This window comes from Poecilia latipinna, unplaced genomic scaffold (assembly GCF_001443285.1).
Source record: "Poecilia latipinna isolate Pla-1442-1.1 unplaced genomic scaffold, P_latipinna-1.0 Scaffold57, whole genome shotgun sequence".
NCBI lineage: Eukaryota > Metazoa > Chordata > Actinopteri > Cyprinodontiformes > Poeciliidae > Poecilia > Poecilia latipinna.
In genome coordinates, this window is record NW_015112673.1 from 1,012,788 (window position 1) to 1,030,947 (window position 18,160).

Below are 18,160 nucleotides of genomic sequence, written 5' to 3' on the forward strand. Positions count from 1 at the left end.
CGCGACAACATAAAGTCCCGCTGCGTCTCCGGCTCCTTCACTGACTGAAACTAAACTGCTGCTGCTGCTCATCTTCTGAAACACTCCACACTTTACCACACTATCCCCACTCGTTTCTCCTCCAGTTTTATTCTGGGCTGCAGTCATAGCAATGAAGGAGAGAAGACTCCCGCAGCCTTTTGTGGCGAGGTGTAAACTGGTCCTGGTTGGAGACGTTCAATGCGGTAAAACAGCGATGCTGCAAGTGTTGGTGAAGGACTGCTATCCAGAGGTAAGACACTGCTGCGCTCATCTAAATCACTGGGATATATTAAAAAGCTTTTCTGTTAGGACGTAGAAAAACTGTCAGTATGCAATTATACGGTTTTATATTCAACTTGAATATCCTGACATTATTGATTTCTTCTGATTAATCCTTGGATTATTTGAGTATGGAGACTACTTTAGTATGATGTCAAGCTTATACTAGGAGAAAGGTAGTTTAGTTAGAACAAAATTCTTTAATTTTTGGAATATAGATTTTCATGTAATAACTAAACCACATCAATAAGAAAATCAAAGAAATTATAATAATAAGAATTTAGCAGCAATGATTAGTCTATTACAAAATCCACCAATTCGTTTAGAGTTAATCTAAAATGGAAACCTGCAACACTGTGAATATGTGATGAGAATGCTTCCTAATCCCGTTCTCCGTTCCTCCTCATCCAGACTTACGTCCCCACTGTGTTTGAGAACTACACGGCTTGTCTGGAGCTTGAAGACCAGCGTGTTGAGCTCAGTCTGTGGGACACATCTGGTGAGATTCACAAGCCCTGATGCTATTTTCCTTTGCTAAATTTCCTGAAACCGGATGTGATCTCCTATGTTCTCCATCTTTGTCAGGTCAGGGTTGGTCTCAGAGCCGTATTGATGGGTTTATATCTGCAGCATGTTTACTCTCCCAGAAAGCTCGGCCGGCCAGGAGCCGGGTAACGATTATGACTGTAAATAAAGCAAGGTCTCATTCTTTTGTTTTGCTTGCAGTGCTATCTGTGCTGTTTACGCCGGCTTCACTATCTCGCTGCCTGTTTGTCTGTCCTGTTTGAATGCAGTTAAGCAGCTTTTTATTCAGTGGGAAATCTTCTGAGGAATCTTGCCTGCTTAGAGTTTGTAATGTTTGAAATTTAAATGATCTAATTGTTTAACTGCTTACATAAAATCTTTGGGTTAATCAATCCTGACAGAAAAGCCATAACATTATGCATTTCTCGGATAAATTAACAAATCGTCAAGGAAATAAAACTGTACAATCATATTAAACTATAGGAAACAAAATGTTTATTTATCCTTTTTTGCTTAAAAGTAGAGTAGAGATTCAGTGAGAGTCAATGCCAGATGTTTCAGGCATCAACTTAGTTCCATTTCACAGTATCCTGATATTTCTTTTAACATTTATGAAACAAAATAACAAAACTAAATCTTTATCAGCTCTGATCTGCAGGTTGAATGCTGAAAAATACGATTTTCTTTCCAGTTCATTTAATGCATCAAAACAAAAGAACGTATACAATTTGAAGTCTTCTGACTTTATATGCATTGTCATACACTTTAAAGCGCTTTTTGAGTTTAATTAAAGTCAGATAAAGATTAGGAACCAATGTTTTGATGCTTACATCACTAAATCAATTCTGTCATTTTGGATTCAAAAGCACTTCGTTGGATTCTGTTCGTTAACCTTCAGTGTGTTTTTCTTCTCCTTAGGGAAAAACATCTGAATCTTTATTAGTCTATTTATTTAGTATATTTCTACAGCAGATATAATAAGATTTTTAAAGTCCCATTGTGAGTACAGCAGTCATGCACCAACTTTGTAGTTATTTTGTTCCATCTGAGTTGGTGAAAGCAAATTTTTCCAACTTCAACATTGAAAGAAGTGGTTATCCTGGTCAAAAAATAAATCCAATCTGTTGTGTTTACACAAAGACTATGTGGTAACAATCTCTTTTGCCTGAGGTTAATCTAAAGAAAAAGAAAAAAAATCCCTCAACAGACATTAAATGACTACATGTGTTCTTGGATTGCAAAAACCTAAAAAAAAGAAGTTTAATTGTGAAGCTAACCTGCAGATTAATTGATAATACAATTGGCCAGAACGGCTTTTAGGTTTCTGGTTCAACGTGCGAAAAGATAAACTGCATGCAGTCGCCGAGTCATCTAAGCACACAGAAGTCATTATGTAAATTAAATCGATAAGAAAAGCCACCAAGTGCACCAGCGGAGCTCTTTTGTAACAGTGCTGGCTGCAGCCTGAGGCTTGGTGTTCAGAGGAAGTCGAGTGGTGCCAGTTGGCCTTCAGAGTGGTTGTTTCACAGGGGAGAAGGGGGGATGCCTCGTCCATACGGGGGGTGGAAGTCTGCAAGAGTGAAGCCAATCGTGGTTCTTGTGTGTGTGTGTGTGTGTGTGTGTGCTGTTGTTGTGAACAGAAGGCACAAGCGAGGGATACTGAGAGAAAATATGTGCTTGACCTCCACGCTTATGTAACCCAAAGCAGCACTGAGATAATTTGGGTTTGTACATTTGTCTCCCACAACGGAAAAACTTTCTTGACAGTCACCCATTCTGGGGGAAATGTTGCATAAGACTGATTTCCATTTGTATAAATAAATATAAACACACCTTCACTGCACTGTGCATATATATCCACGTCGTCTTTACGTGTACGCAATACTGCTTTCGGTAAAGTATTTTCTAAATATTGAATATTATTTTTAGCAAAAATAAAGCTTTCACTATTAAATTAATAAATGTTTCTTTTAGCTCAAAAACGAATTCACTGTCTTGTTTTATAATCACAACAGAGAGAGAGAGAGAAAACAATGCTTAAATTCGTGAATATAAATTTGTCCTGCTACCAGTGGGTTCCCAGCTCAAACCCCGCTCCGTCCATCTCAGTTGTTGTTTCCTCTGTAAGACACTTCATCCACCTTCCCACCATCCGTGTGTGAATGAGTGGATGAATGACTAAAAGCAGAGTAAGCCGCTTTGGAGTCCTCTGACTTGATATGCCATAAAATGCTGGCCATTTTGCCATTTAAGGAGAAATTGGAATTGGCTAATATCTATATTTGCTGGTCAGATCTTTGTATTGATCACCTATGGGCCAGCAACCCATATATCAATACTAAATAATTCTTACTCAGAAATACAACAAATTTTATGTGAACCTCGAGCTTTTTCTTATATAGCTATTTGTCATTTTGCATATTTTCCCAAGACACGCTGATGAGCGAAGGCGCGCCATTCACTTTTTTTGTCTTTCACAGTAAACCAGACAGTTTGAACAGATCGGCTTCTGTTGCTCAGCTAAAAGCATTGTGCGTCTTTGTGTGAGTGAGCGTTATTTGTGTGTTCAGGCGAGGTGGAGGTGCTAAAGTGTGGGAGGCGGTAGGAGCAAGTTGTGTCCTCTTCAGATCTGTCTGCCTCCTCTTTCTCAAGTCTTACATCACCTCGGATGGTTATGTGGGACATGGATTTTGCTTTTCATAAACAGAACACAAAAGTATATTGATAGATGCAACTTGTGTAACGCATCCTACTTTGCAAAGTTAAGTCAACAGTAAAGACCGGCTAAATAAAACCTTGGGTGTAAAACATTACATTTCACCAGGACGCCCTGATTGTTGGTTGCTCTTGCTAGCAGAAGCATCTATTCCTGTCCTAATTACATTTCTTATATTTGCTCCTTGTGCACATTTGGCCCCGAGGACAGGACAAGGAAATTGAAGCTTGCTGTGGTTGTGTAGGTTGTGATTAGGTGGCAGGGGGAAGACAATAGAGCGCGGACATCCTGCCAATTTGTTTTTAGCTCTGGAACTTGTTCTGTTTATAGAAATGCAAGCAGAATCTGTTTCCTTCGTTCTTATGTTTCACAATACCTGAGGGGGAATCCCAAGGCCTTTAAAAAGGCCAGCGTACACAACTAATATGATATACATTTTTGAGTGATTGGTCTTGTTTTCAGTTAATTATCTGAGAAAACATTTTGATGTGTTATGCACCACTCCGGTTAAATATTTAATTTCTAGGTGTGAAGTGCAGGTCCTGCACTTCACACAAAATGTCACATTAAATCCTCATAAGTAATGGATGTACCGTAATTGACATTTTATATGATACATCAACACTTATTGTAAACTGGGAGGAAATTTAAATCGAAATATTTTCACTGAAACAAACAAAATTTCAAAATTGTGGCATTTTTATGTTCTATTCAGCCAGCTGCACCATAGTTTGTACATCTATCTTTTGTAACAAAGCCAAAGTCCTTCAGGCTGTGTCTCTACAAGTTTTGCGCATCTAGAAACGTAATGTTTTGCTCACTCTTTGCAAGAAAGCACAAGCTCTGGCAGATAAGACAGATTTTGAAGTCTTAATGCAGATTTTCAATTGGACTTTGGTCTTGGACTTAAATGGACTTTGATGTAAACCACTCTAACGTAGCTCTGGCTGTATGTTTAGGTTTGCAACCTTAGCATACGCTTGCAGGTTTTCTTCCAGTTTGCAAGGAGCAATGTATTGTGTGGCTTATTTAAAATTTAAAATATGAATTTAAATCACTTATAGAATGCTGGTTTAAAGCAGACAAAGGATATGTGCAGAGACACTCATTAATTTGCGTTCCTTTTAGTAGTGTTAGATTTTCTCTTGAGTAGATACAAAGGAAGTGGTGGTGATAAGTTAGGGATGGACAATAAATCAATAACTATATATAATGTGATTGACTCATGATTAATATCACCAGATAATACATCTGATAAAATTTTCAAAAATTTTACTGAACTCCAATCCAGAACCGCACAGCATTCTGGGGGATGTAGGCAGAGAAAAGACTTTAGCCACTCGGCCTTTCATGGCCAGATAAGCAGGTTGGTGGCAACAACTAACTCACTGACTCTCTGGTTACTTAGCAGCAACTTGTTGAGTAACTTGTGGTTACCTAGCAACAACTTGTTGAGTAACTTGCTCTGCAGCAGTTTCAGGTTTTGCCTCATAACTGCTTAAAAAAACAAAAAAAAAAAAACAACCTGGGGGGAAAACTGTGGTTAAAATAGAAAATGTCACACCCCCAGTTTGGGAGTATTTCAAATATTTAAAACAAAAAACCTAATCAATACTCATTCATATCAACTGATATGAAACGCAAATATCATCCAGCCCCATTTATGATTTTATGTTGTTACCATGTGAAACCTTCTATTCAGCTATATAAAGGTTTGATCTGACTCCTCACTGCCCCTTTAGGCTCTCCGTATTACGACAACGTCAGGCCCCTCTGCTACAGCGACTCAGACGCAGTGTTGCTATGCTTTGACATTAGCCGGCCGGACACAGTAGATGGCGCTCTGAAGAAGGTATGAGCAGCTGAGATTCCTGCTGGGTGTCATATTTGCTTTACTGTCTACAGTAATGACAATTAATAATAACAAACCTGCTTGTTTTATTTGTAGTGGAAAGCAGAGATTCAGGACTTCTGTCCCAACACTCGGATCCTGCTCATAGGCTGTAAGACAGACCTGCGAACGGATGTGTGCACGCGCATGGAGCTGTCCAATCAGAAACAGGCTCCAGTCTCCCATGAACAGGTGAGCTTTTGTTGGTTCCCTTTTCCTTCTTAATGTACTTATATCTCTTTCTCAATTAAAGGTGGGTAATATGGACTTGAAGTTTTAATATGATATTTTGTTGCATTTTTGTGATAGCAATAAAAGTGACGAAGAGAAAATTTATTAAGTTTTTTTTAGGTAACTATAGCACAACTTCTGTTCTTGAAAAACATTCTTTTTTGTAATATGCTTCTTTAGGACACCAGTAATATAAATAAATGTGACACATAAAATTAATTTAACTTAAAATCTTCACTTAGTTTCATTGTACTTTCCAATTTATTGACATTTGTTGATGTTTTCATTGACCAAACAGTGGAGAAAATAGCAAAACTAACAAATCCAGTAATAAGGCAGTTTAATATAAACATCATTAATTGGGATTTAGCCTGTCAACAATAAATCAAAATTATTACCATAGACATACAGACACATTGCATTTATTCTAACGAAAGAGTAGCTAAAATGCACAACATTAATTATGATAACAGTTAAAACCATAATACAAAACATGGAAAAGTTAAATTTAACATGTTAAATTAGTCTAAAATGTAATACTTATAGAGAAAACACAAAGTTACAGACATCAACTGGAAAAAGGGGGAGGAGCTGTCAGTTACTGGTTGCCATGGTAACCACCAACTTTAAAAAAAACAAAAAAAAAAACACTTTATTTAAAAAAAACACTCCTCTTCATTTTGTAGGGTTCATCTTTGGCCAAGCAGCTCGGAGCTGAAGCTTATCTGGAGTGCTCGGCTTTTACTTCGGAAAAGAGCATCCACAGTGTTTTCCGTACTGCAGCTCTGGCCTGCATGAACAAACTACAGCCTCCCGACAAGCCCAGCCCGGTCCGACGCCTCTCCAAAAGACTGCTACACCTCCCCAACAAGACGGATCTCCTCTCCTCCACCTTTAGCAAGGACAAGTCCAAAAGTTGCTCCATCATGTGAACACAGCGAGGAGCGTGCTCGGAGTACGGGAAGAGAGGACGAGAGAACAGCACTCCACCTGGTTCAGGTGGGGTTCAGGGTGTGCAAGGGAAAGAGAGCAATCGTCAAGATTTTCACAAAACTTTTTACTCTTTTGCATCATCCTCCTCTAACTCCAGGCTGCCACAGTTTCCACAGAGAGAAACTATTTGAAGTGGAGTTTCATGATCCTGTACAAATGGAGAGTAACATGTTGCAGCCCCACATAAAGGTTGTTGTGAATCAGCTTAACAATGCTCCGTACCTTAGCTCGTCCATGAAGGAAGCGTTGTATCCTCTCCATTAAAGTGATGAAATCCATTTAAAGCTCTGATAGCAGTGCCGTATCCCATCCATCTCTCTGTCTGGATGTCTTTTAAAGGTCACAGCATGGGCTGAGTGATGAGAACGTAAAATTTGAGAATGAAGCTGCATCTGCAGAAACCTCGCTGAGGGGATCTTAAGAAATTATAACCCCCACCAGAGCCCTCGCCGTAATATATATTTTGAAATTAAAGTTGACAGCAGAACAAAAAAGATGACAAAAAGGGAGGGATTTGGCAAGCGGTGCGCTCATTTGCAGAAGGCAGTGGGAGGACAAAGTGAGTCTGTGAAGAAGTGCAATGTGACTCAGCACTACCACGAGCCGCAAGGTCGAAAAGGGTGGATGCATTTTGTTAAATACTTTCCACCTGTCTTCAGGAGGTTCTCTGCCATGCACCATCGCCACACGAGTTCAGCAACCATTGGTATTTATTTTAGTGCTGTTACATGGAGGAATGATATTTCCAGACTGTTTAATGGGTTCAATTTTCATTTTGTTTAGTTTTTTCTTAGTCTTTTTTTTTATAGAAGAGACCAAGAAAAGAGGATTTTTTTTTGTGTGCTCCAAAATAAGTCTATGGATTATCTATGTTTCAGAAATACTCTTTCTCACGGCCAATAAGGGGAACAATTGTTCAGCTTGGTTCTACAAATATCTACTCATTACACCTGCTGTCCTGAAACCTGGCCAGAAAACTTCACACCAGTGAATAATCATTTAGCACCCCAAAATAAAACTAAACTTGATAAATCTTTTTTTTTTTGCATGTTTTTTGCCTTTCATACTCCACAGAATGTAGGATATTGTAGCAAAGAGCTGAAAGTAAACACAACAACACTGTGTCATCCTCATCCAAATCCTTCTTGTTCTTAAAGGGAAAGTTCAGAATTTTTGAAGCAAGTTCTGTTACAAGATTAAGTCTTGTGATTTCTGAAACCCTGCTAGCATTTGAAAATTCATCATGAGCTATAATAGTCGTCAGCCTTACTGTTATCTGCTGAAAATCTTGCTCTCATTCATAGCCTGAATGAACTGAAGACATGGAAACAGTTTTTTCCCCCTCTGTAACAACTTTAACACCAAAGAGTTTTGTTATTAGGGACCTGGCTAAAAAACATTGGTCATTACAAGATTTTTCATCTTTAGATCTGATGACCCTCACATCATAATTTGTATGAATTTAGACTAGTTGGTAACAGACGCTAAAGCTAACTGCTAGTCCAAGCATAAGTAAGCACAACGCAGGCTTCCACAGTCTTAAAAACTCTCCTCTAAAAAATGTTTCATTGGTTTGTGAAGATACCAGTTTATAAACTTTTGAGCTACTGTCAAGTTTGCATTGATGGTTATTTATAGATGAGCTATGGTTATTTACGCTGGAAATAGAGAATGGAGTTGGCGTGCCATCAATTAGCTTCCCTGTAAAACATATACTGAGAAAATTTTTCCTCTCAGAATAAATTATAAAAAAGTAATACAGTGAAACCTCCATTTTCTACTTGTTTAAATAAACATAAGTTTTGTGTCCAAACATTCAAACAAATATCACAAGAATTTAAAGATTAATAACATAGCATTGCATAAACAACAATGACATTTTTGTTATTGTGAGATTTTTAAGATAATAAAAGTTGGAAGTGCTCCTCTGATTAGCTGTTTTCTATAGTCTCCAGGAGCAGCGGTAGTTGGTGAGAGAACTGCAGAAGAAATATGAATTATTCATAACCTTCTACAGAATCCCACTTCAAAAATCATGGGCTATCACTTTTTTTCCTGCCATTGTCATTTAGGTTTTGGAGTTTGTGCTGCATGCTTCTGTGAAGAGAAACATCTTGCCTGATACCTTAAACTCTTTCAATTTGTGAAAATAAAATGCCTATTTCTGGTTGCTAACATCCAGAAATTCACTGAAATAATCAAGACTTTCCTCAAATTTTAAAAACGAAACAAAAGATTTTCATATACCTGCACTAAACTCAGCTCTGTTATGCAAGAATACAAACTATGTCACCTCAATGCCCAATTGAGACTTTATTCAACACAAACTCATATAAACTCTGTATATTTAAACTAACAGGACTAATTTGCAATAGAGTAAATCCCATGAGAACAAAACACGAGTTGAATCCCTCGAACAGACTGGTCCTGTCTGTATTTTCTTTCTCTCCAATCATTACGGAAAGCAGAAGATTTGATACTTTTTTTTGCTGGATGTTTTGCTTATTGTTGTTTTCTCTGGCGTTGTGTTCACTGGAGTCTCCTGGCATTAAGCTGTTGACAGCTTGGCTAATGGAGGGCTTGATGATTTGTAGGTCTGCACCGGGAAGCGCAGCAATGTGCACAGCGGCGGAATTTAATGCGTTGCCTAGCAACAGTGTGAGCAAGGGCCATGCCTATATCTCCGACGGAGAGGAGGGGTGATGTCTCCGAGAGAAGCGCACCTCACCTTTTCTATGTATCTTTAAACTGAAGCCTCAGCGAAGGTGACGGCGGGACATATCAGGGAGAAGCTGTGTCTTCAACATGGGTTTTCTGGTTGGAACACTGCAAAAACACAAAATCTCACCAAGTAATGTTGGTCCAGTTTCTAGTGTAAATATTTTAGTACACTTGAAATAAGACAACACTAACTTACGAGTAACTTTTCATTAAGATATAGGACCTTGTTTTGAGTCAATAATTCCTTAATTTTGATGAATAAGTACTAGTTTCATTGACAGATGATAATTTGAATAATAATAATATTAATTAATTAATGTTAATTAATTAATAACAATAAAATTAATCATGGCTTAGATAAATTATCTGCCAATGAAGATAAAATGTCTAAGCATCAACCAGTTTAAAAATAAATACAAAGCTATGGCTGCGTTCACACTGCAGCCTGAAGTGACCCAATTCCGATTTCTTTCTTTCTTTTTTTTCTTTTTTTTTTAACGTACTGTGAGCTGTATCTGATCTTTTCATGACAGTCTGAACAACACAGGTCGGATTTCCGATACGTATCCGATACAAACATTACCTGACGTCCATCTCACCTGAACGTCACTGATACTCGACAAACGTCACTGTTCTGCGTCCTGATACGCGCAAGCGGGAAGATAAACAACAATCATGACGGACTTTAATGAGGATTAAGTTGTTAATATGCTGGTTCCGTCAGAAAACAATTTCAAATGTGTAAGCTATGCTCCACCGTTAGCCTCCATGTTTACTTCCGCAAACATAGAGCACTTCTTCTTTTTATGGCGGTTGGCAGAACACCGAGAACGCTGACGCTATTGCGCCCTCTACTGCGCATGCGGGACACTTTCAGGTCGTTTGCCCATTCACACTGGGAAAAAATCCGATTTGATGAAAAATCGGAATTGGGTCACTTTATTCTGTAGTGTGAGCACAGCCTGTGTTACTCACGTTATGCAGAGAACCTTGGCTGTATGTCAGGTTGTTATTGTCATTGCTACTGTTAGTATTATCCATACATTTTCTTGTCTCATGAGAGTTAGTTTGTAACCATTTTGTCTCTGTAATATAATTTATTGTTGACTCTTTACCATATTGAACAAGGACTTGAATATTATGACATGGTTTTAATTACAAGTTTTTGGTAATTATTACTACTACTTTTCAAACAGAAAAGAACCAGTAAACAAATTATTTTTTCTTGGTTATGTATGCATTTGTTCCCTTGCCTTTTTTATTTTTAGATCAATACAAAATACATATGTCATGGGAAAAATGTCTTGTTATAAGTGAAATTATCTGCCAGTGGAACTGGAATGTTTTAATCAATATTAAGGAGTTTTTTACTTAAAACAATCTCTTATATCTTGCTGAAAAGTTACCTAGGAGTTATTTTTGTCTTATTTCAAGTGTGCTAAGATATTTGCAATAGAAATTAGTCCAGAAATACTTGGTAAAGTGTTGTGTTTTTGCAGTGAAAGGCCTCCCGTATTAGTAGCAGTCATCTGCTTTAGACTGGAGGCAACACCAAGTTTTTAAATGTGAATCTTCAAGCTGTGCTGCTGTGCTTATTTAACCTCTCTGTGCTGACTGGAGCATCCCAACATCCCAAACTAATTATAATTACACTGTTTCATGGCTTCTCTTGCTCTTTTTTGTTTTCCAGATTTGTTTTGTACATAATCTTCTTCATATAGCTGTTTACTTCCACAGAGGAATGTTATTGAAGCAAAACAACATGCTTGTATGAAGTCGCCTCTCATGGCTTAAATTATTGCCAAGATCCTGTATTTGTTATTGTTATACCGTCTTTAAAAGTTTCATTTAAGTAAATATGCCTGAATTTCGTTTACAAGTGTTACTTCTGTGATAAATCAATAAAAGATAAACATTTGATCAACATATTATGAGATCAAGTCAGTTTTTATGTTAGAATGTTTATTTTCTGGGTTAAAACCACCAATCTCAATTGAAAAATATATGAAAACGACAAAAATAGGAAGTGTAGAAATGCTACATATATTCAACACTTTTCATGCATGATGAGTCGAGACATTAACTCTTCTGTAAGTTCATAGTCGGTTAGAAACTTATCAGAAACTGTCAAAGTAGAGCAAAAAGCTATTTTGGGGATTTATTTGAACTCAAGGCTCTTTTGGAGTGAGTAGCTGATAGCTTGGTGGCACATTGTCTGCTTTGACTTCAGCATGACTGATAATATATCTTCATTTTCTAATCAAGGGCAAAGGAAGATGGACAGAGTAAAATGCAAAGCAATCCTGGAAGAAAACTTGCTAAATGGTTATTAAAAAAATTTGAGACTGCCGTAGAGGTTTCCTTTTAGGACGACAATTAACCAAACCATTCATACATGAAACTCTAATAAAAATCCTTTCAAGTTCATGGTTTTAGCATGATCTTTTGTGAAAACATTTGAGGGGTGTGAATATTTTTGCAAGACATTTTACATATTTATACAAAAAAAAAAAAAGAAAGATACATATTCACTAAACAGCAGCTGAATCCAAGTCGTTTTGTTTATGCGCAAATCCTGTTGCATGACTTTAAAGCTGTGTAATGCATGTCTGTTTTCAGAATAAACCTTTAATAGTTAAGCCTTTAATTGCTGTGTTGCATCTGAGGTAGAAAAGACTGCATAAAAAATAGAAAAAATATAATGAAAACATAAAAGACAGATATTCATGAAAGAAAACTGTAGTTTCATTTATACTTTGGAAAAAAGAAGGGATGGAAAAACTTTACTGTTTGGAGTGTCGCAGTAAAACTTTCATCGTTTTATCCTAAATATTATAAAACTTTCCTTTCAGGTAAAGAATTCCCTTGATATTATGTTTCTGTCGCCTCTTCCTCTCTCTTTCCTCTCAGCCATCCATCATTTGCTCTGTCACAGTGTTTGCAGTCTTCCACAGGACTTGCCAGATCTTTGCCGTTATCAGTTTGTCTCCGTCGGCACTCCGATGAAATGAAGTGGCCTGAATGTTTGCCATTCCTGAGCTATCACACAGGATACAGCTTATCTGCTACCTTTACACAACAGCAGGCAGGCCAATTGGTGGAATCAGCAACCTCCGATAAATTTCATATTTGCTGCTGCAAGGCTGATTTTATACTGCTGAAGCAGAACGGCTGCTTGATCGTCTTTTAGACAAGCAGAGCTTTTCTGTACCCCTCTGTCCTATCTCTTCCTGCCGTTTATGCTTCCCCAAATCATTTATCAAGAACGTTACATGTCTCATTAAATCAGATAGCCTTATGACAAACCTGTCGCTTCAGGGCGTGATTATGCAGTTTGGCACATCCATGTGGTTCCAGTCCTGTCACTGTCCTTTCACAAAAGCGTCTGCTTTCTGTCTTTTTCTTAATACTGTGGTGTTAAAATATTCTTGGAAAAAATGTCACAACACATGTACTGTAAATGAATCAGTACCTGAGTTCCTTAGCTTTTATAAAACAGGTTGAATGAATCTTTAAAAGCAGCTCAGACAAAAAAGCATGAAGGTGAGCTTTTACAAATTTAAATATGCAGATGTGATATGCATGCTACTATGGCTAAGCAATAAAAACACTTTAACAACTTCTTAATATACTTTGTTGTTCCAAAAACATGCAACCTCTTCTATTGTTGATAAAATGGTGGAGAAATATTTTGAAATGTTTTTGATCTTTTATACTGAGCATTAGACAAATAGAAATAAATTGTGTAAGTGACCTAAAACAGGAAAAGTTTAGTCTGATTTGACATCAGGCTGTGAGGGAAAAAAGCTACATTGTACGCAATCATCTTGTTTCAACTGTATGTATAGGAAAGGTTCTTACTGAATGGAGAACAGATGAGTGACATGATAATAGCATATACAAATGCAAAACAAACACACTTTAAAATTATGACTTGTAACCTAGTCATCAGAATAAACATTTTCTGCAAGTTTTAGATTTGATCTCAATCTTGAGCTGAGGAGACAAAAATTTAAGTTTTATCAACCTCATTCTGAGTCACACTTTAGTTTGGGGGAACAAAACTGAACATGTTGGACATGTTTATTTGCTAATGTTGTCCAACATGGGCAACTTGTTGGATAAAGTTTTTTCAGAGATTATGAATCAGTTAAAATGATGCAAACAGGTCAGTATGATATCTATGAAGAGAGACTCAGCTTCTTTGGTAAAGATAATATGAAACGACGTGTGTCTCTTAGAGGTTCATATTTTAAAACAAAATGTTGAATTTGACATCTACAGTAGGTTTTGACGATAAGCTCAAGCCTGAAATTCGGCCTGAACAGGACAAAGAAAACCAGAATTACTCTGATATGTTTGACATGAACCAACGACCAGGATTGTTCCCGATTGATCTCTGTCGACCTGACGTGTGTCCCCTCTTCTCAGCTAGCATTTTAACCTCCAACAGAGAAGGTGGAAGTCCTGACGTTCATAAAAAGAGGCATGGGTGAAAAAAAAAGACTTCTGCCATCTGAAGCCCTCTGTGAAATTTAGACAAGAAGGTTGCTTTGTGGCATTTTTCACTGGCACGTAATCTCTTAATCTATCAGACGGGATGGTGCAAATAACACACACACACACACACACACACACACACAAGAAGCAGGGTCACACATTCCCGCAATCAAGCCCTCAGACGTGCCTCACACTGCAGCAGAAGCAGCAGAAAGAAGATGATGAGGGGGTGGAGGGCTTGAAAAAGCCTTGCCGCCTGGCTGCTGGTGACGAGCGATCTGCAGCCTGACATATGGGTAGCATTCCTTCGTGCAGCAGGCTCTGTCACAGCTGCTCTGACAGTGTTGTAACTCCTGTCTCTGTGTGCGAAATAGGAGTGCATGTCAACGTCTCAGCCAGGCGAGGAAGAGAGAAAATTAGAGTCGTCTTTGACTATCTGCGGCTCAGTCAAAGGAACATCGACTCCATCGTGTCTTTCCATGTTTCTTTATTTTGATTCTTCAGCTTGTTTTATTGCTGATAATCAAGGTACTATATGCAAGAGATAAATAGAAGCAGTTTAACAACTGTGTTGTTAAATTGCTTATCTTGGAGGTATACCTGTTGCAATTAATTTGATGATAAATTAAAATAATCTCAATGATTTCCATTCTGATTCTTAATGTTTTTTGAAGAGCAAGTTTGTTTCCAGAGACATTATAAACTACTTTAGTTTTGATTTCAATTGTGTGTTCCTTTTAATTTATTGGTTTTGGTTTCTGTATTTTATTTTGGATATTTAAAACATCTTCCAATTTCTGTTCAAAATTAAATTGTATTAATCTTTGGGAGGGAAAACTTGCATTATTATTATCTTTATTTTAGTTAAAACTGCTATCTGCTATCAAAATGACATTATTATCGTTTACTTTAACATTTTAAAGAAATGTAAAAAAAAAAAAAAAAAAGTGCTGTGAACTTGAAACAAATCCAGCCACTGATTTCAATCAGAAATAAATAATTAGAGTGCTTAGAGTGTTTACTTATTTGTGGTTGTAACATGGCTGGATGTGAAATATTTTAAAGGCACTTTACGTTTTCCATGAGTGATATGAGAGTGCGATCAATCTTCCTGTCCTGGGAAATGAAATAAAATAGCGAAATATTTTCCAAAAAGGTCAGCCAGCATATCTTCTCAAAATACAAGCTGTCAAAGTCAAGTCATGTCATAGTTTGTTTCTCCTGTCTTTCATCAAAAAAGGGCAGACAAATAAAAAAAAGAAGGCCAGACTGACTGCCCCATAACTGCCAGAGAAATGATAAAAATCAGAGCTGACCCGCTCCGATTTCACAGGACTTATTGAAGCTGAAGTTTTGTTTCATAAGTCCATTCGCATATTTATGATTTTTTTTTTTTTATTTCAAAGTTGCCTCAATGTGAGAGCATCAGACAGCTGACAGACTGCTGGCTCGCCGTCTTCAGTCCTGCAGCCTGAGGACTCGTGTTAATACTAACTAAATTATGCTCTATTAACATCATCTTGCAATGCAAAAATGTGCCAGAAGTCAATGAGTGTGAGGGTAATATGTGTCACTGGGTCAATTCAGCTCGGGATGGTCTAATTATCAGTTCATGTGTGCTTTTATAAAGTCCGTATTTGCAGCTAGAGGCATCCATGTGTAAATGTGATTTTGCGTATGATTGTGGCGCATGCTAAGCAGTTTATTTCATGTGCTCTGCAAATTTTCTTAGTTTTAATCGTAGCAAGGTGAGCCAGATTCATACATGCTAAGAAGAGGATGTCCCTGCCCCATCATGTCCCTGCCAGAGTGGAATAAATTCCCTTGGTGGGTCTCCTCTGCCCTCCAACCCCCTCTGCCTCCTCTTTCAACCTTTCTGCCAGAACCCCATATTTTATGGCTCTGCTCACCTTCTACAGATCTAACCTCCACCCCTTCCCTCATCCTGCACATGTGCCCTGCTTTGCATGCCCTGAGGGCATGTCAAGAGTGAACGCTCCACAGCAGCTTAATTAGGCAACTATGCCTGGCATCCAGAAGTACGGAAAGGGGGGTAGGGGGTCCCAGTGCTGGGGGCAGCTGAGGTACCTCGGTATACGGGGTCGACTTTAGTTAAGATCTAAGGGATATGCTTTAGATAAAGGCTGTACAGCTGGGGAACAGCTAAACCCCATCATATCTGCGTTAGCCAATGATCTGAATCCAGCTAAAGCCTGTTACTGGGGGCCGAACATTTACTGTGCATGTTATTCAAATATGCTGCAGCTACACTGGTTTACTCCAAAGGAGCTGAATTATTTTTAAGCAACCCTGGATACTGTAATCAGTGGCGAGCTGTTATTGATCAGAGTGATGTAACAGCCAATAATATCCAATGTTAGGTTAAACACTCTGTAATTTATAGCAAAACATTTAACAAATTTGCTTTTGTTTTGGAACACCAAGCTGTCCTGAATTTTAAGTTGATCTTTCTCACTGCAGAATAAATAAATGGTTCAAAGCCACACAGTTTTCAGCTTCCAATTCACAAAATGACAACAAAAGAGACTCATTAGGTGAACTATCTGCTGAGTATACAGGACTTGAGTACACGCAACAAATAAATAAAGACAAACATAACTGAAAAGTTCATTTATTTCAGCAACTCAAGTGTTAATTACACACAGACGGATGTTTTCAGCTTTTATTTATGTAACTATTTCCTGCTTACAGGTAGTGAAAACAAAATATTTAACACCAATAAAACATTTTTAATAAAGGTGTGTGATCTTAATAAAAAAAAGTATATTTAATACCTGCTTAAAGACTGTTTTTCTGATAATGTAATTTTAATCTGACCAACAAGCCTAATTTGAATTCATATTTTAACTTATTGAATATGACCCTAATAAATGTCGCAGTTTTCATTTTTTGTTTTCTCCTCAGATCACATAACTTAAGTTTGCAGCATCTGTACACCAGCTGAAACTTGGGCCAGATTTGGTCGTGCAATAAGACGAGAATCCCACAGGTAACTTATCTTGTTGCATGTAAAACACATGTTGTGTGCAACATGCATGTAACACTTGTTGCATGCTCAAGAAGCAGCTGCTGGGCTTCTATTCCCAGCAAGAACACAAACTGTATAAAATAAATCTGTTGTGTAGAATTTATTGAACATATTATGTGCAGCAAGACAGTCAGCCTTTTATCCTTGTTGTCTTTCAGCAACTACGTGGGGTAAAATCCAGTTAACTAATAATCTGTAACTTTTTTGGTCTCACCAGTCTGTTGTTTTCAACTTCAGGAGCTTTTCATTTTTTATGTACGTTTAACAATTGTTTTTTTCACCATTAGTTTTGATCGTCTCCACTGAAACTGTTCACCTTCAGAAGGGCTCCATGAATCTCCTTTGATCTGAGGATGGAAGGAAAGGAAGGTCCAGAATATGAATAAGTGATCGAGCCAATCCTGACTCAAACACAGCAGCATCTAACATGTCTTTTATCTACATGCAGTAGCTTGTACACATACACACACAGAGAGAGAGAAAGAGAGAGAGAGGGGAAGAGAGAGAGAGAGGGAGAGAGAGAAAAGACTGCTTTAAATTACAAGAAGAAGAAAAAAAATGGATTCCTGGGAAGACAGCAGTTCTTGAATTTTAATCTGCTGCAAAGGATGGTGCTTGTGTGTACAGAGCAGACAGGGATATTTCATCATCATGGCTGCTGGTCTGCATTACAATATAGTATTGTGTTGTGTTTCTTTTTGCCAGACTCTGGGAATCCAGGCAATGTTGGCAGAAAATTATTTTTCATTCTGAATCTTTGACGTACCCCTACATACCCTATCGGTCTCTCAGGTCCGCAGATCAGCTGCTCTTGGAGGTACCGAGATCCAGAAGGAAGCTCAGAGGGGACCGGGCTTTCTCTGTCATGGGTCCTAAGTTATGGAACGACTTGCCTTTGCAGGCCAGAGAGGCCCCTTCACTGTCCACTTTTAAAGCTCGTCTTAAAACCCACCTATTTTACTTGGCTTTCAACTCCAGCGGGATCTAGTTTTAAATTGTATGTTTGTTTTTAAACTGTAAGAGTTGGGTTTTTTTGTTTTTGTTTTTTTTATTGTGTTTTAATGTACAGCACTTTGTATCAGCTGTGGTTGTTTTAAAGTGCTTTATAAATAAAGTTGGTATGGTATGGTACTTGTTAAATGTCACAATTTAGTTTTCCCGTCAATTAATTAAAGTAAAAATTATTGAACACTTTTTTCTGTCCATCCAGAAATAACGCCATTATCAACCTCTT

The 18,160-nt window shown here is 37.8% G+C and overlaps 1 protein-coding gene across 1 annotated transcript; it reads left to right on the top strand.

The window, feature by feature from the left end:
• Window positions 1–9,634, top strand: LOC106961426 (rho-related GTP-binding protein Rho6-like). Its single transcript, XM_015055160.1, has 5 exons — window positions 1–271; window positions 712–799; window positions 5,284–5,393; window positions 5,490–5,624; window positions 6,350–9,634. Exons 1-5 carry the CDS (start codon window positions 152–154, stop codon window positions 6,593–6,595), a joined length of 699 nt encoding a protein of 232 aa, XP_014910646.1. The 5' UTR covers window positions 1–151; the 3' UTR covers window positions 6,596–9,634.
• Window positions 9,635–18,160: the final 8,526 nt, after the last annotated feature.

Excerpts from the sequence above, each read along its gene's own strand:
- LOC106961426 (XM_015055160.1), top strand. The coding sequence starts at position 152 with ATGAAGGAGAGAAGACTCCCGCAGCCTTTTGTGGCGAGGTGTAAACTG. Across the intron at positions 272-711 it reads TGAAGGACTGCTATCCAGAG|ACTTACGTCCCCACTGTGTT; the intron begins GTAAGACACTGC and ends CTCCTCATCCAG. Across the intron at positions 800-5,283 it reads CAGTCTGTGGGACACATCTG|GCTCTCCGTATTACGACAAC; the intron begins GTGAGATTCACA and ends CTGCCCCTTTAG.